Source organism: Nansenia antarctica, assembly GCF_963989245.1.
Source record: "Nansenia antarctica genome assembly, chromosome: 5".
Lineage (NCBI taxonomy): Eukaryota > Metazoa > Chordata > Actinopteri > Argentiniformes > Microstomatidae > Nansenia > Nansenia antarctica.
In genome coordinates this window covers 16001616-16016145 of record NC_137690.1, presented here as the reverse complement: position 1 = coordinate 16016145, position 14530 = coordinate 16001616, and the positions used below count along the sequence as shown (strand labels likewise).

Sequence of the window (14530 nt, the reverse complement as noted above, 5' to 3'; positions counted from 1 at the left end):
ATGGTCATGCCGCGATTTGTCAATGCCCGTATATATATAGCTCTCTTTAGCTAGCTCATGCATGCAATGCCCAGTATAATGACACCATGTTTTCAGAAGTCGTACCATTGCAAACTTTAGTTATTTGAGTATCTTGAACAGACGTACATTATAGTTGTCATGGCAGTGGCTCCCCTATTGCTAATGCTTGGTAGTGTGGAAGTAGATCTATCTAGTCAGCTATGCTGTTTGGCTGTGCTATCAGAATTAGCCTGGCCCACTTCATTCATTACTTGTGTTTGACCCATGTTTTCCTTTGTGCCCCTCAGATGGCAGAGGGAGATAAAAAGAAGGTGGCCAAGAGGCACTGCAGCCGGAACCCTGTCCTGGCCAGGAGTATCGGCCGTTACTCCCGCTCTGCCATGTTCGCCCGCAGAGCCATGTACAAGAGGAAGACCAAGACCACAGAGACCAAGGTGAGGCTAGGGGGGGGGCTGTCACTCACTTCTGCTGTCAGTTATCTGGCTATTGAGCTAGGTGTCTGCAGGTCGACAGTGGATCTTTTAGATCGTATCTGAAGTGTCCCCAGCTTGTATTGATGTTTTGCTGTTTCAGATTGAGAAGAGGCTGAAGGTGAAGTCACCAGCCACTGTCACCAAGGTTGTTGGAGGAGACAAGAATGGAGGCACTCGTGTTGTCAGGTTGCGTAAGATGGTGAGTCCTCATATCCATTCAATATGCAGATGAACACAAATTAGATTCATGGTACATTCTGTTATGCCTCAGACATGCCATATTTGTATATGGTATCCAATGTTTTGCAAAGTGTCTAGTCACCAATTTCTGGCAGGATGCATGAAGTTCTGCCATACCCTTCAAGTTGTTGAACCCTTCCTGTGTCCCCCAACCCAGCCCCGTTACTACCCCACAGAGGATGTGCCCCGTAAGCTGAAGAGCCATGGGAAGAAACCCTTCTGCCAGCACAAGAGGAACCTGCGTTCCACCATCACCCCCGGAACTGTGCTTGTCCTGCTCACTGGACGTCATCGCGGGAAGGTGAGTTGGATCGAAGATGCACTCCTCTTGCACATGCACACAATCACTGACATGTATACCCAATGGCTGTTGTCATGTTCTGCATTTCTGAAGTGTGCACTTGTTCACCCCCTCATGTATTAAAGAGAAGGACTGGTGTATGAAATATGGCCAACTTCTAGCTGAATCTTAAACCTATTTAATTATTTTAAATGCTTGACGGGGACCGAATGAGTGTGCATTTTGTGCGGAAAGATAGACAATCTGAGTGCAGCACACTCACTCATGACACTGCTTCTCAACTTATGATGCCCTACCTCATGGCAGTGTTCTCAGGCTGGTCATGATTGCCCATCACTTCCAAAACACTGGTTTCATGGCACTCCCACTGACTTGTCGGGTTCCTTTCCTCCCACACATGCAAACAAATGTTACAATGGCAAATTGCGGAACTGTTCAGTAGTGCCCACACAGCACTGCACCCACGCACCGAATGCATACTGAGGGTCTATATGGTGTCAACTATGCAGTGCTGCTCAACAGGCAGAGGACGCCCTTGTTTTTAAATTGGGAGCATAATGTGTTAAGTGGAGTTTCATTAAGCTCAAGAGTTTCAAAAACAACTTGCAATTGAACAATTATGTAATACTACAGGCTTATGCATTTTAATCAGTGGTCTTGTACTATTTTGCATTAGTTTACTTTGGAGTGGTTTGGTGATTTGATTCATGGTATTACAATGCATTGTCTTTTGGTAGGTGCTTGCCTGTTTTTGTTGGTAGGTTTAAGAAGGGTCAGGGATTTAAATGGGCAGTCACATTAATTCCCAGTGCTTCAAATGTTATCTCAAGTTAAAATTCCATCCCATTTGTGCCGATCCCACAGTATGCATCAGGATGTATGCAAGTCTAATAAATGGGAAATGTTGGGGTGAAGTATCCTACAGCAGCTTCTTAAGGCATATGAATGGGAAGACTTTTGTCCTGCGATACTGAATTATTTTTCTCTTTCAGCGTGTGGTGTTCCTGAAGCAGCTCTCCAGTGGTCTCCTGCTTGTTACTGGTAAGGAGGATTTAAATGTTTTGTGGATGTTTCTATAGTCCACAGTGAATTTGACAGTCTGTGTTGGGTATTTATCTTCCATGGGCTTAGAGATTTTATTAATTCCTACAGAACCTGTTGTACAGATGGCCAGACTGATTAGAATATTCCTCTAAAAAAACATGGCCTTACATTTGCAGTATAAATTGAATGTCCTTCCTTTCCCCCTCTCCTCCAGGCCCTCTGGCCCTGAACCGTGTCCCCCTGCGTAGGGCACACCAGAAGTTTGTCATCGCCACAGCGACCAAGGTCGACATCACTGGCATGAAGATCCCCAAGACTCTGTCTGATGCCTACTTCAAGAAGAAGAGGCTGAGGAGACCTCGCCACCAGGAGGGAGAGATCTTCGACACAGAGAAAGAGGTAAATTACAGTGCATTTAGGAATGGAGAAATGGAAACTATTTGCATACATATAGGGAAACCGAGGAAGAATACATGTGTGAATATATGTGAACAGAATGAAAAATGTAAAATGCACAACTCAAGTCATGCCTAATGTTGCATTATCTTTTCAATGAAATCTGTTTGTTTGGACAGCTGAAATGTTCATTAGCTGTGAGTGTGAGCCTGGACTCTACCCTAAAGCTCTTCCTCAGAGATTGGGTTGTGAATTTTCTACTGTACATGCAAATGGTCACAGCACAGACTAATTTAGGAACCACTACCATGAAGTTTGTCTTGGTACCTTGCATCTCATTTTCTGATTTCTTCCCCTCCCTGTCTGCAGAAGTACCAGCTGACAGAGCAGAGGAAAGAGGATCAGAAGGCTGTGGACTCTCAGCTTCTGCCCCTCATCAAGAAGGTCCCTCAGCTGAAGGGCTACCTGCGCTCCTCTTTCAGCCTGTCCAATGGAGTCTTCCCCCACAAGCTGGTTTTCTAAATGTGTTGTAATAAAGAGTACCACAAAACTATCCCATAGTTGACTTGGTGTCTCATGGTGTCCTTTGTTAAGGTTTGGGACAAAAGGTGCTGCCAGAGATCTCTTCACATGTTTATGTATCTAAAGAGTAAGCACATGGCCATTGTCAGTTTTAATGCTAGGGTAGGTGTAATATACATTTAATCACCTGTACAATCCATCACTTTGGCTTGAGGTGGTAGTGAGTGCCTGGATAAGGAAGTGTTCATGTCTTTCCTACCTATAAACTGATTGACTTGATACTTGAACCCAGTCTAATTAGGACTCTGACAGGACTGTCTGTAATGGAGTTTTGGCTTGCATCCACTAAGTGTGTATAGGATGTGTGCCTGATCCTGGCACAATAGTAGGCAGTTGGCTTATTTCATTCCAATTAGCCATTCTGGTCAATTCTATTTCTTCCCATAGAATGTTCCTTGTGTATGGATTACAGATTTCGGGATGATGGATAGGGGAACACATCTAAAACTTTTATGAATAGATTGTCTGTTGTAAATAGCCCTCACAGAGGGTGTTTGTTATTAGGGTTCATTGTTTCAACTGATGGTTTCACCTGTCAGTTTTTAGGATTTGACATGATACTCTATGCCGGCTGACCAAAAAGTGATAATATTGACAATAATGCCAGGTATTTTACTAGACTCCTGTTAGTTGTAAATTGACCTATGTAGATTACTGGCATAGTTGTATATCAGTGCTCACACCTAAATGACCGTGTTCATATTGCTGACTGGTCATATAAGTTGTACAGGGTATCCGCGGTGTCTTGAAAAGTATTAAAAGTTGACAAATAAATTTTGGGGAAATCAAGACCCTTAAGTATTAAAAAGTCTTATCACGATCTTATGAGGTCTTGAATTTTGTTGGTATTTTTCTGAATTAGACTCTGTCCAAAGAGTTTGAGTCCTAAATTAATGTATTAGTTTTATTAGAAAACAAAGATGAACCGGAAATTGTGTTGTATGATAGTTTTAGTTTAAGTTAAAGGTCTCACTGATGTTAACGGTTATAGCTCGAAGTGGCGGTGAGCTCTGGAAAAATATTGACAAGGTCTTTAAAAAGTCTTAGAAAGGTATTGAAATTAACCTCAAGATTCCTGTATATACCCTGTTGTAGCAAATAGGTTTTATGAAACATTCTCATGAGTGTCATTGCATATCAGCTCCTTTTCTCTTTGACTTCAAGTGGATGTTATTCTTCAGTGAGTTGAGTGGATATGAATCTGTTTGCAGCATGGCTTCATGGAATTGTCCACATTCTCTAGTCTCGCATCAGTAGCTAATGTAACTTTCTGCTTCTAAATACTATAAATTGACTGGAATTTAATTGTGTTTCTACATCTAAGAGCATCAACACAGTGGTAGTATGGCTGAAATGACAAACTACTCATGCAGATCAACCCAGATAGCCAAACAATATCACTTTAATTTTTAAAAACCAGTGACATCTAACATAATAGAAAACAAAAATAAATACAAGTGTTTCATTTTTTCTCTCACATGGCCATATTTTTTTTTTCTTTAACAAAGGAACAAAGTAGAAAGCAGCACAGAAAAAGGCGGTCCCCGTTGACCAGGAATGATAGAGCCTTTCTGTTGAGTCAGTCAGTATTTTAGGGGGAGGACAGGGCCATGGGCCCCTCAGCCGGACTTGAAGAGGAGAATGGCCACCTGGCCCAGGTAGAAGTAGATGAAATGCTTGGTCTCGTGGGTCACGTAGCTGCCAAAATTCCTTCCAACGATGCAGTGCCAAGTTGGGTTGTACTTCTTGTCAAACTCCTGAGAGGGGTAGACACAAATGCATAATTAATAACATGAATTAACGCAGTGATAAATCAAGTAGCAGCACTAGGTAAAGCAGGTAATTATAATGGTTGATGGCATTTCTTCTGTAGTTCCCACATCCTAGAATCAGAAACTGGCACTGATCTGAACCTTCAATGCACAGCTGTGTTAAAGTGCATTGCTATCCAAGTACCTTCTTGATGTATGCAGCGATGTCTTTCTCGATGTTGTACTTCTCCAGGGCCTGCGTGGCGCACTCCACCGCGTCCTGCTGCATCTCCTCCGACATGTCGGCATTCTTGATCACAGCCTTTCTGTCAGACATGGTTGCCCTGGGAGACCGAAACACAGCGGGGATTTAATCACGAGCACCGGATGAGTCCGACCCAAACCTCGCTGCTCTGCGTCGGTGCAACTTAAGACCACAGCGCACACTGGACACAGAAAAAGGAGACGATTATTCTCGAAAGAGCCTTGGCGTGTTAAGACTTATCCACTAAAGAAGCATCTTCAGATCAGGGCTTAGCACACCAAATACCAGTTACATAATCTCAGCTCACGGACTGCCTGGTAACTATTATTTTATAAACGTCGTTGCGTAACAATGTCGATCTTCACGGGGCTACCGTTCTAGGTGTAGTTTCTATGGATACGCTTCTTCACTCATCGCAATCATCTAAGCCTCACGTTTTACTCCAATTCCATGATGGCAAAAACAGTATCTAAACTGTTACGATAAACAGAACAAACGGTAGTTAAGGTGTATTTTCGGAGAAAATTCCAGTAGCGATGAAACAAGACAACATAGTTAATTAGCTAACCACCCTTAACGTTGGGGACTGTACTGCTCTGAAATCACCAATGTTTCCGTTTATGACAACATGTAGGCATAACTAGCTAGCTAATTACAGAACAGGCAAATGCGTGGCTAGCCAATTGTGGAAGCGACTGTCAAACTAACTATCTTATTTACCGAGCTACGTTACTGGACTAAATAGCTACGCCACCACACTTTTCTCTTGCTAAAGATGAATGACGATAGAGCTAGCTAGCATTATCCATTAACACACGCAATCGATGTTTAACGTTAGCACAATTAGCTACTGTCAATTTAGATCATTGCTAGGTAATCCTTTTTTATCAACAAATGATAACATACATCCGCCACAGATTAACCTCTTTCTTATAAACTAATGTACCTAATTTCCCAACGTAGGTTGTCTTCGTTATAAGGACGTCCAATCTCTCGGCTACAACTCCCGCTAAGTGGTTGACAAAAAGTAAGGTGGGTGTGTAACGGATAGATGGACCCGATCGCAGATGCGTTCTATTGGCTGCCAGTTACGCATAGGATACAACTATTGGTCAATGTCTTGCGATTTTGACCGGCATTTCTCTCTGCATTTTATTTCAAACCGTCATGCTTTGCGGCTAACACGAGTCACTGGTTTCCGTGGTAACGCTTGTAAACAACAATATTGACTTGCGGCTAATGCTAGCTAAATATTTAGCAAGGACTCTCCCTGGAATGATCTGGATATCAAGCTATATATACACCTCACTATCTGAAATATATTTGGTGATTAGTCCAGTTCGTTCGTGTCGCAAACGTTGGATAGATTAATATTGGATATTATATAAGTCAAAGGCTTCAGTTTGTTAGATGGCCAATTATTGCCTAGCTTAACTATTTCAGGGCTAATTTGCTAATTACTTGTGTGGCAAGGCAAGTAAAGAGACGAAGTAGCTACGCTAAAGCCGAAATGTAGGTTCAAATAAGCATTGGGTTGGAGAGGTCGTGTTGAAATACTCTTTATTTCACATCATAGACATAATTGAAAACAGTGGAACAAGTTACGTTCTAGCCATTTAACGTTAGCTAGATATTCCTGGCATACCTTGATCAGCTACATACTATATCATACCACACCACACACATGCACCATTTCCTTGAATTCTAACATGGCTGACAAAGTATTAAACATGTATAACCTAATCGCTATTTCAAGCAGGAAATATAACGCACTGATCTGCAAACCATAAATAACTGAGTTGGGCTTGTTTTGGGACTCATTAATCTCTATTTTCAGCTATAAAAGAAGGATGTAACAACTTTAGGTCTCCTCAATAATTGTAGCAAAGATGGGGACAGAGATGAGCTATAATAAACAGGAATGAATTCCCACTTGTCTATATTCCTAACATAGATTTATGTCCCCCATGACTTCCATGAGAAGAGCTCCACTCGACTGAATTGGTTATCAGAAAATATGTAACATGTTTCCTAATATCCATGAATCACCCCATCAGTATTCCCTATTTGCAAGTGACTGCATTTGAAATGCATGATAAATATCTTCCATGATGAGTAATAAATATACTGGACAGTCACAAGGATGCTGCTGGAGTAACTATAGACATGACAAAAACATCTGCCATTTTCCTAACAGCAAAGAAGTGAAGTGTTTGATAGACTGTCTGTAGTCAACAACACAACAATTGTTGCCTAGCGATCCAAACAAGACAGTGACAAAGGAGTTGGTTATAGCTGAAACAGATTGACACCCGAGGATATCAGTGTAACACATAAATAGCATTGATATTTGTTGTAACAAATTCTAAGGACAATTGGTAAAAACTAGTGTTAAAATTACGCTTTGACGGTCCTAAACTTACTTTATTCTGTGCATCTAAATACTTGTCAAAACAAGCATTTGAAAGCCTTTTCACTCCTGAGTAAACAACTCAGGCAGCAAGGATGATTCACTGGTTTACATACACATACACCCACACACACCCACACACACACAGAATCACGCTTTAGATTAAATCCTCTCTTTCACTCGCTGCGGTCCTTGGGCTCTTTGTATTTATACTGGATGTAGTCAAAGATGTCCTTCTCACTGTCCACCAACAAAGGTTCCCCAGCCATACCTACAATGACAGAACCACAAATAAAGACAGATCAACTGAAAGACAGATAGAACAGTTAATTTGGGATTGGAGCATGTGGAAGCCAGTGTGTTAGGCCTGGGCAAAAGCCTGCACCACAGAGATATAACAAAATGATACAGCTTGTAAAGCCTGTAGCTCTCCAAGATAAGCAGTGACATACTGGTGTCTAACATAGCATCAATACTTACACTAGTGTTGATATTTGAGTTTGACTCACCAGTGACCCCCAGTGGTCGGATGGTATATTCGTTGAGAGTGAAGCCTTTCTCCAGAGCATGGGTTCTCATGCTTTTATTGAAGATGTCACTCCCAGTGAAATACAAAACACCACAATAGTACTGGTCTTTGGGAATTAACCTAGAGAAGGATGGATGTAAAAAGAGGGATGAGGACAAGAGAAAGGGCGCTGCACAGATTTGTTATAATATGTTGATCAGGTGATCTGCCCTGCCCCTTAAGCCGGGTACACACATAAGGATTTTCAAAATCTTAACCGATTTTCTATCTGAGACAGACCCCACACATGATAAAAAAAACCTTGGATTGAACAGCCTTGATTGTATTGTGTGTGGTGTGCGCCGATTTTCCAATTTCTGCACCCCACAAACATAAAGATTATTGTTACGACAGACTCCAGACTCAAGCCAGAAATCTCGCGTGAACTCATCCTTTTAATATTGCCTTTAAATTACAAAATAATTAAATTAAGATTATATAATGATTAAAGCACTTTGAGCTGCAACGCTTGCAGGAAAAGCGCTATACAAATAAAGTTATTATTATTATCTAACGTAGTACCCTGACTGACCTGTACGAGGCAACCATGACATTGGTTTGACATTTTCCACCCTAACCACAGTCTAAAACCGCTAATTCCACCCCCAAAAAAACAGAGTCCATCTGGCAACCCTAGGATTTTTGGTCGTAAGTATTGAACACATTTGACATTTACGATTGTTGGCCCCGACAATTTTCAGAGCAGATTGTCGGGAGAGATTGACTCTTAACACACCTCACACCACAGGATAATCTTTAGAGCCATCCGATAATCGGGCGTTTTCTGTCTTTGGTCGGAAGGGGGAAAATCGGCCCGAAATTGGCCAGATTATCTTTATGTGTGTACCCGGCTTTACTCAGACAGAGCCTATTAAACACTCAATGTTAATAACAGCAAAATATGTGTGACTGGTACACACCTGATGTCAATACGTCTGTGTAGATACTCCTCCTCATCTTCATCACTCTGCTGCAGCTGGCTGACCCCCTAGAGAAACAGTAACCATCACATCCTGAACATGAGCCATGTGCTTGACAGGTTGCCTCCAACCCAGTGAAAACATTATTGATCCTCACTGTACCACTAGATTAAATCACAATATAAAACATCTTAGACTTCATTGCTCTGTGAAAAAACAAGCACAAGATAAAGCAACATCCTCTAACCTGTCATAGCACTCACCATGAATTTGGTTTCTCCTTTGGACAGTGTTTCTGTCACAAACCCAATGGACTCAAAATGCTCCACCACAGCATGAAGGAGTTTAGGCTGGAAGAGGAAGAAAGGGATAGCACTAAAACAAGTACATATACATTGCCTTCAGTTGTACTCATTATAACAGTCAAAGACCCAGGAAATCATCGTGGACTTCAGGAGGAAAAAATCTGAGGTCCAGCCCCTGCTCGTCGATGGAGGGAGCGTGGAGAGAGTCTCAACCCTCCGATTCCTGGGGGTGCACATACAGGATGACCTGTCCTGGAAGACCAACACAGCAGCCATCATCAAGAAGGCACAACAGCGGCTCTACTTCCTGAGAGTCCTCAGGAAATACCACCTCAGACAGGAGCTGCTTGTGACCTTCTACCGCTGCACAGTGGAGAGCATCCTCACCTACTGCATCTGCGTGTGGTTCTCCAGCTGCACAGCCGCAGAGAGGAAAGCGCTACAGAGAGTCGTGAGATCGGCCCAGAAGATCATCGGCGCCCCCCTCCCCTCTCTGGAAGAGCTGTACAACACACGCTGCCTCAGGAAGGCCTCCAAGATCTCCAGAGACCCATCCCACCCTGGGAATGACCACTTTGTTCGGCTGCCCTCGGGCAGGCGGTTCAGGACCATGTCCGCAAGGACAAATAGACTGAAGCTCAGCTTCTACCCTAGGGCCATTCAGGCCCTGAACACAGCAAAGACCTAGGTTCTAGGCCCTGGACAATCTAGACAATTTGATGGCAGCTACTAGATTGTAATCAAGTGCAATACTGAAACACAACTGTGAACATTTCAAACCTGCAAACTGCGACACTTTAAATGAATGTGCAATAATACTATGTGCAATATGACAACCCTCGTGCACATAAGGTTCCGAGATAGGAAATGTTAGGATATTTATAGCATAGCATAGAGTACAGCACAGTGTTTTATTTGTATAGTATAGTATAGTGGATAGTGTATATAGCCTTTATTTATGTAAACCAGCTCTTTTCCCTTCTTGTTTTTAGTATTTTTTTCCTAGCGCCAGGGGAGCCCCCCCTCCCAAATTTCGTTGTATGGTACCTGTACTATATTAATGACAATAAAGACCATTCCATTCCATTCCAACTGTGGCAGAGCTGCTCTTCCTCTGCTACATACTCCCCCTCGGTCACATCATCTGCCAATTCAACCTGGACTTCCGCTGTTACGCTGACGACACCCAGATCTACATCAGCACAAAATCCACCCAGAACCCACCCCTCAGTCACATTGAAAACTGCATATCTGCGCTAACCCACAACTTCCTCAAACTCAACAGTGACAAGACAGAAGTCATCCTCATCGGCACCAAATCCACACTCAATAAAACCGGACCTATCACACTCACCAATGAGGACACTACCATCACCCCCTCCCCCCTGGCTCGCAACCTTGGCTTCATCCTGGTCCCCACCCTCTCATTTGATCCCCATGTCAGCTCCATCATCAAGACCTCCTACTTCCACCACCGAAACATTGCCAAAATTAGACACTGCCTCTCCCCCCCCGCTGCTGAATCCCTCATCCAGGCCTTCATCTCCTCCCGCCTTGACTACTGCAACTCCCTACTCACTGGCATCACCTCCCGCTCCCTCCATAGACTTCAGATGGTCCAAAACTCAGCCGCCCGCCTGCTCTCAAACACCCGGTCCCGTGACCACATCACTCCTGTCCTCCACTCTCTCCACTGGCTCCCCATCAAAGAACATATCAAATTCAAAGTACTCATCCTCACATACAAAGCCCTCCATAGCCTGGCCCCCCCCCTTACCTGACTGACCTCCTTCTCCCCCACCGCCCTACCCGTACCCTCCGATCCTCATCCACTGTTCCCCTCACTGTTCCCCTCACTGTCCCCCTCACTGTCCCACCCTCAAAACTCAAAGGCTTCGGAGACTGTGCCTTTTCACAAGCTGCACCCTGCCTCGGGAACTCTCTCCCTCAGCCACTCAGAGACTCACCCTCACTCCCCCTCACTCCCCCCTCACTCCTCACTTTTAAATCCCACCTCAAAACCTACCTGTTCTCCCCTAACCCTGCCACCCCCCTCCCCTCCTGGACATTGCTCCGTTAATTGTTCCCCGTTCGTTAACTCTGTTCTATGTGCTCATGTTATCTGTTGCTTGTTGTTTCTGTGTTTTCTGTTTTTCCCATATTGCCAGCGTCGTTGAGCCATGGAAAAGCGCTATATAAATACAGTGAATTATTATTATTATTAGAGCTCACAGAATTGACGGTTACCTGCTTTTCAGACTCAGAAGTGTAGTCTGGATGCGTCAGCAAGATATCAATATCCCCACTGGATGCAGCACCTGTGAATGGGTAATACAGGAGCACATAAGACAACAAATGCATAGAGAGGATTTTCCCGATTAATAGCAGAGACTGTACAGGAACACAAAATGTACACCATTACATTACATTATATGTACACCATTAAAGGTCAGGATCCTCTCACCTCTCCTGTAGCTCCCACAGATGGTCCCAATATACTCAGAGCCAACCTTTTCCAGCTCCTGTATAATTAGCACCTAAACACACACACACACACACACACACACACACACACACACACACACACACACACACCAAGTCAACTCTATGCAACTAAATCGTTCACATCTTCACCCTTAATTCTTTTTTTAATTCACTCACTTCCATCTTCTGCATCTCAGTTCGAGGAATCCTTTTTTCAAATTCCTCAAAGTACCTGCAGCAAGCACAAAGAAGTGTCACAAACATGCACAGAACAGGCTACTCACATTAGTGTGGAAGAGGACTACCACTGACAATCAGCAGCAAAACATCCTTTCTAATGGAGCAAACCAGCGGTCACTGGTTGTCACTGACAGAGCAAATGACTCATTCATACTTACTTGAGGCCAATCTGTTGATGATGGTTGAGCTTGTCTTCGATTTTCTTCAGATCTAAATGTGCAATAGAACAAAGGCCAAGATGGATTAATATTATCTTCTAATTTTTTTAAGAAACAAGACGATATTCCTATTTATGTTCAATTCCCTCATCATATTTCACTGTGGTGCTGTTTCAATACAGTCAGTTCTCTATGAACGCCTTTTAGTTGATTAGTGGGCTTAATCTGGGTCAGTAGAACAGCCTTGAGAGTCACGCTGGTGTCTGTTACATTAATGCAATGCAAATGGAAGCTTTAAAAACTGGACAAACCCTCCAGGGTCTTCACTCCCTCATCAAAGTACTTTCTGGCAGCAGCGGGACTAGAGAAGGAGAAAGAGTTTATGGAAGGTTAGGGACATACAATAAAGCTATTGTATGGCCAGCCTGGATGACAGTACAGAGACAGATTGCCTAATATGAAAACAATCCCTTGCCCCCTTTCGCTAAGGCCAACCTCTAGCGTTTGCAGATCTGAAATGATGAAATGATGATAGTAAACAGTAATGTGGAGATTTAACCTACACTCTCTTTCAGATGTACAAACAGTGATTGGGTAGGAGCTAGGGAAGTAGCAAGGTGTTGTTTTGCACCCAGGCTTCAAAGGCAGAAGACATACCCAATACCAACTACTCTGGTAAGAAAGTTGATGGAGGAGCTGGTGTCATCATTGCGAATCTGGAAAGACAAACAATGTATGTGCAATCAATCAGACTGCATGACATTGGGTGAAATTAAGAATTTCATTTTCTCCTAGCTTTAATTCAGTGTCAGTGAGTGTATCACTCACTTTCTCCAGTTTCCGGAGTGTTCCTGTTTGTAGAAACTCATCTATCTTCTCAGCAATCTTTTGTCCGACACCATCCTGTTGAAATAGATAAATAGATAAACACATCAATAAGTATAGCACATCCCCGCAGAAAATACTAATAATGAGGAATCAAATGTGTATTTAACACCACGTGTCAATAATAGTGAGACATTGAAATGACAGATTTGTTTGTTTGATTATTTTACCAGTTTTTTGGCCTCTGTGCCACTTGTGATCTTTTGGGGGTACTTGGCGATCACAGACGCTGCTTTCCTGAGAAGCATGACAGAGGCAAATAAAACAGATAAAATTAGGAGCTGAAACTAAACTTAGAAAGAAAGGAGAGGCCAGCAGCATCTTGTGCTGACTGTGGTATTCAACCAAGACTTCATAGTCATTATTACCTGTAGGCATTGTATTTGTGGACAGCTCTGTTGACATTCCTCTCAAAATTGGCCAGCTCTAGAGGAGAGTGAAAAGGAGACAATCAGTGATCCTAATTACAAACCATGAATTGATGCAATTACAGTATGCATCCCAAAATCGTGACAGTCAGTAGAAACAAAATGCATTCAGTGTGGACCGACAGCTGCAGTCATTTGTCCAATGACAGACCGAGCAAGGGGGTTTAAATGGATGACACAATACTAGTACGGATTGGTTTGCTAAATATTCGTTACGTTAAAATATTACAATACAGTGTGTTCAATATGTAATGTAGAGTTTGCCTGTACATATATTATTGAGTTAAATTGTGAATATATCCGGTTCAAGTAGGAAACGTAAGATAGTTCCTAGAAACAGATGTAGCCAGGCTAGCATATCTCCATGAGCTCTTCCCTCGACTTACCGACAAGAAAGTCTGTAATTCCCTCATTTAGCGATTCTTGCGGGGCTTTCCGTTTACTCATTGTTGTATTTTATTGTTTTCTTCAAACGTATTGTTGTATTTTAACTTTATTTCTTTGAAAAGAATAGGTTGAGCAGCCTGCTAGCCAGAGTAGCAAGCCTGAACAATGACTAGCACCGAGGGGGCGGGGCATGCGTAAGACGTCACAGAATGTTGATGAGTGCTCACGTCATCTGGGTTTGAGAAATCATCAATGTTGTTTTAACGCTCGTCTCATATAGATGGAGCTGCTGTTGGGCGGCTATGACCAATTCTGTAATGTAATGTGTTTGACTCCCACTTTTTTAAAAGTTTTTTTTTACAATGACCGAAAAAATACACCAGACGCCAGTTGTTTGAGTGATTGAGGTGTTTCAGGGCTTCACTTATGAGTGGAGCTGCAGGTCAGAAGAATTTGTTTGGAAGTTGATTGAGTTTTTTTACCCACCATTCGAACAATCCTTCGTTGCAATCTTAAAGATTTACAGCCAAGACGTTTACAGCCCATGACACTGTAGCTAAATCTTTCATACATTTTCTCTTCGGTCCACTTAGGAGGTTAGCTACAGTGTCATGGGCTGTAAACGTCTTGATTACATTGCGCACAGTAGACACAGGAACATTAATATCTCTA

The 14530-nt window shown here is 42.8% G+C and overlaps 3 protein-coding genes across 3 annotated transcripts; 1 reads left to right on the top strand and 2 right to left on the bottom strand.

Moving 5' to 3' along the window:
- The first annotated feature begins 293 nt into the window (after positions 1-293).
- rpl6 (ribosomal protein L6) lies at positions 294-3028 on the top strand. Its single transcript, XM_080533074.1, has 6 exons — positions 294-455; positions 595-693; positions 892-1035; positions 2028-2076; positions 2294-2478; positions 2845-3028. Exons 1-6 carry the CDS (start codon positions 309-311, stop codon positions 2995-2997), a joined length of 777 nt encoding a protein of 258 aa, XP_080389200.1. The 5' UTR covers positions 294-308; the 3' UTR covers positions 2998-3028.
- A 1408-nt stretch (positions 3029-4436) lies between these two features.
- On the bottom strand, positions 4437-6106 carry dynll1 (dynein, light chain, LC8-type 1). Its single transcript, XM_080530535.1, has 3 exons — positions 6020-6106; positions 5014-5152; positions 4437-4814 (listed from the first exon to the last, which is right to left on the bottom strand). Exons 2-3 carry the CDS (start codon positions 5143-5145, stop codon positions 4677-4679), a joined length of 270 nt encoding a protein of 89 aa, XP_080386661.1. The 5' UTR covers positions 5146-5152; positions 6020-6106; the 3' UTR covers positions 4437-4676.
- A 538-nt stretch (positions 6107-6644) lies between these two features.
- On the bottom strand, positions 6645-13963 carry polb (polymerase (DNA directed), beta). Its single transcript, XM_080530513.1, has 14 exons — positions 13858-13963; positions 13412-13469; positions 13214-13280; positions 12987-13061; positions 12816-12874; positions 12470-12519; positions 12159-12210; positions 11938-11992; positions 11741-11813; positions 11524-11594; positions 9235-9321; positions 8972-9039; positions 7993-8132; positions 6645-7754 (listed from the first exon to the last, which is right to left on the bottom strand). Exons 1-14 carry the CDS (start codon positions 13916-13918, stop codon positions 7660-7662), a joined length of 1011 nt encoding a protein of 336 aa, XP_080386639.1. The 5' UTR covers positions 13919-13963; the 3' UTR covers positions 6645-7659.
- Between the last annotated feature and the right edge of the window lie 567 nt (positions 13964-14530).

Excerpts from the sequence above, each read along its gene's own strand:
- polb (XM_080530513.1), bottom strand. The coding sequence starts at position 13,918 with ATGAGTAAACGGAAAGCCCCGCAAGAATCGCTAAATGAGGGAATTACA. Across the intron at positions 13,062-13,213 it reads GCACAGAGGCCAAAAAACTG|GATGGTGTCGGACAAAAGAT; the intron begins GTAAAATAATCA and ends CTATTTCAACAG. Across the intron at positions 7,755-7,992 it reads CCGACCACTGGGGGTCACTG|GTATGGCTGGGGAACCTTTG; the intron begins GTGAGTCAAACT and ends CTGTCATTGTAG.
- rpl6 (XM_080533074.1), top strand. The coding sequence starts at position 309 with ATGGCAGAGGGAGATAAAAAGAAGGTGGCCAAGAGGCACTGCAGCCGG. Across the intron at positions 456-594 it reads CCAAGACCACAGAGACCAAG|ATTGAGAAGAGGCTGAAGGT; the intron begins GTGAGGCTAGGG and ends TTGCTGTTTCAG. Across the intron at positions 694-891 it reads TTGTCAGGTTGCGTAAGATG|CCCCGTTACTACCCCACAGA; the intron begins GTGAGTCCTCAT and ends CCCCCAACCCAG.
- dynll1 (XM_080530535.1), bottom strand. The coding sequence starts at position 5,145 with ATGTCTGACAGAAAGGCTGTGATCAAGAATGCCGACATGTCGGAGGAG. Across the intron at positions 4,815-5,013 it reads TCGCTGCATACATCAAGAAG|GAGTTTGACAAGAAGTACAA; the intron begins GTACTTGGATAG and ends TACCCCTCTCAG.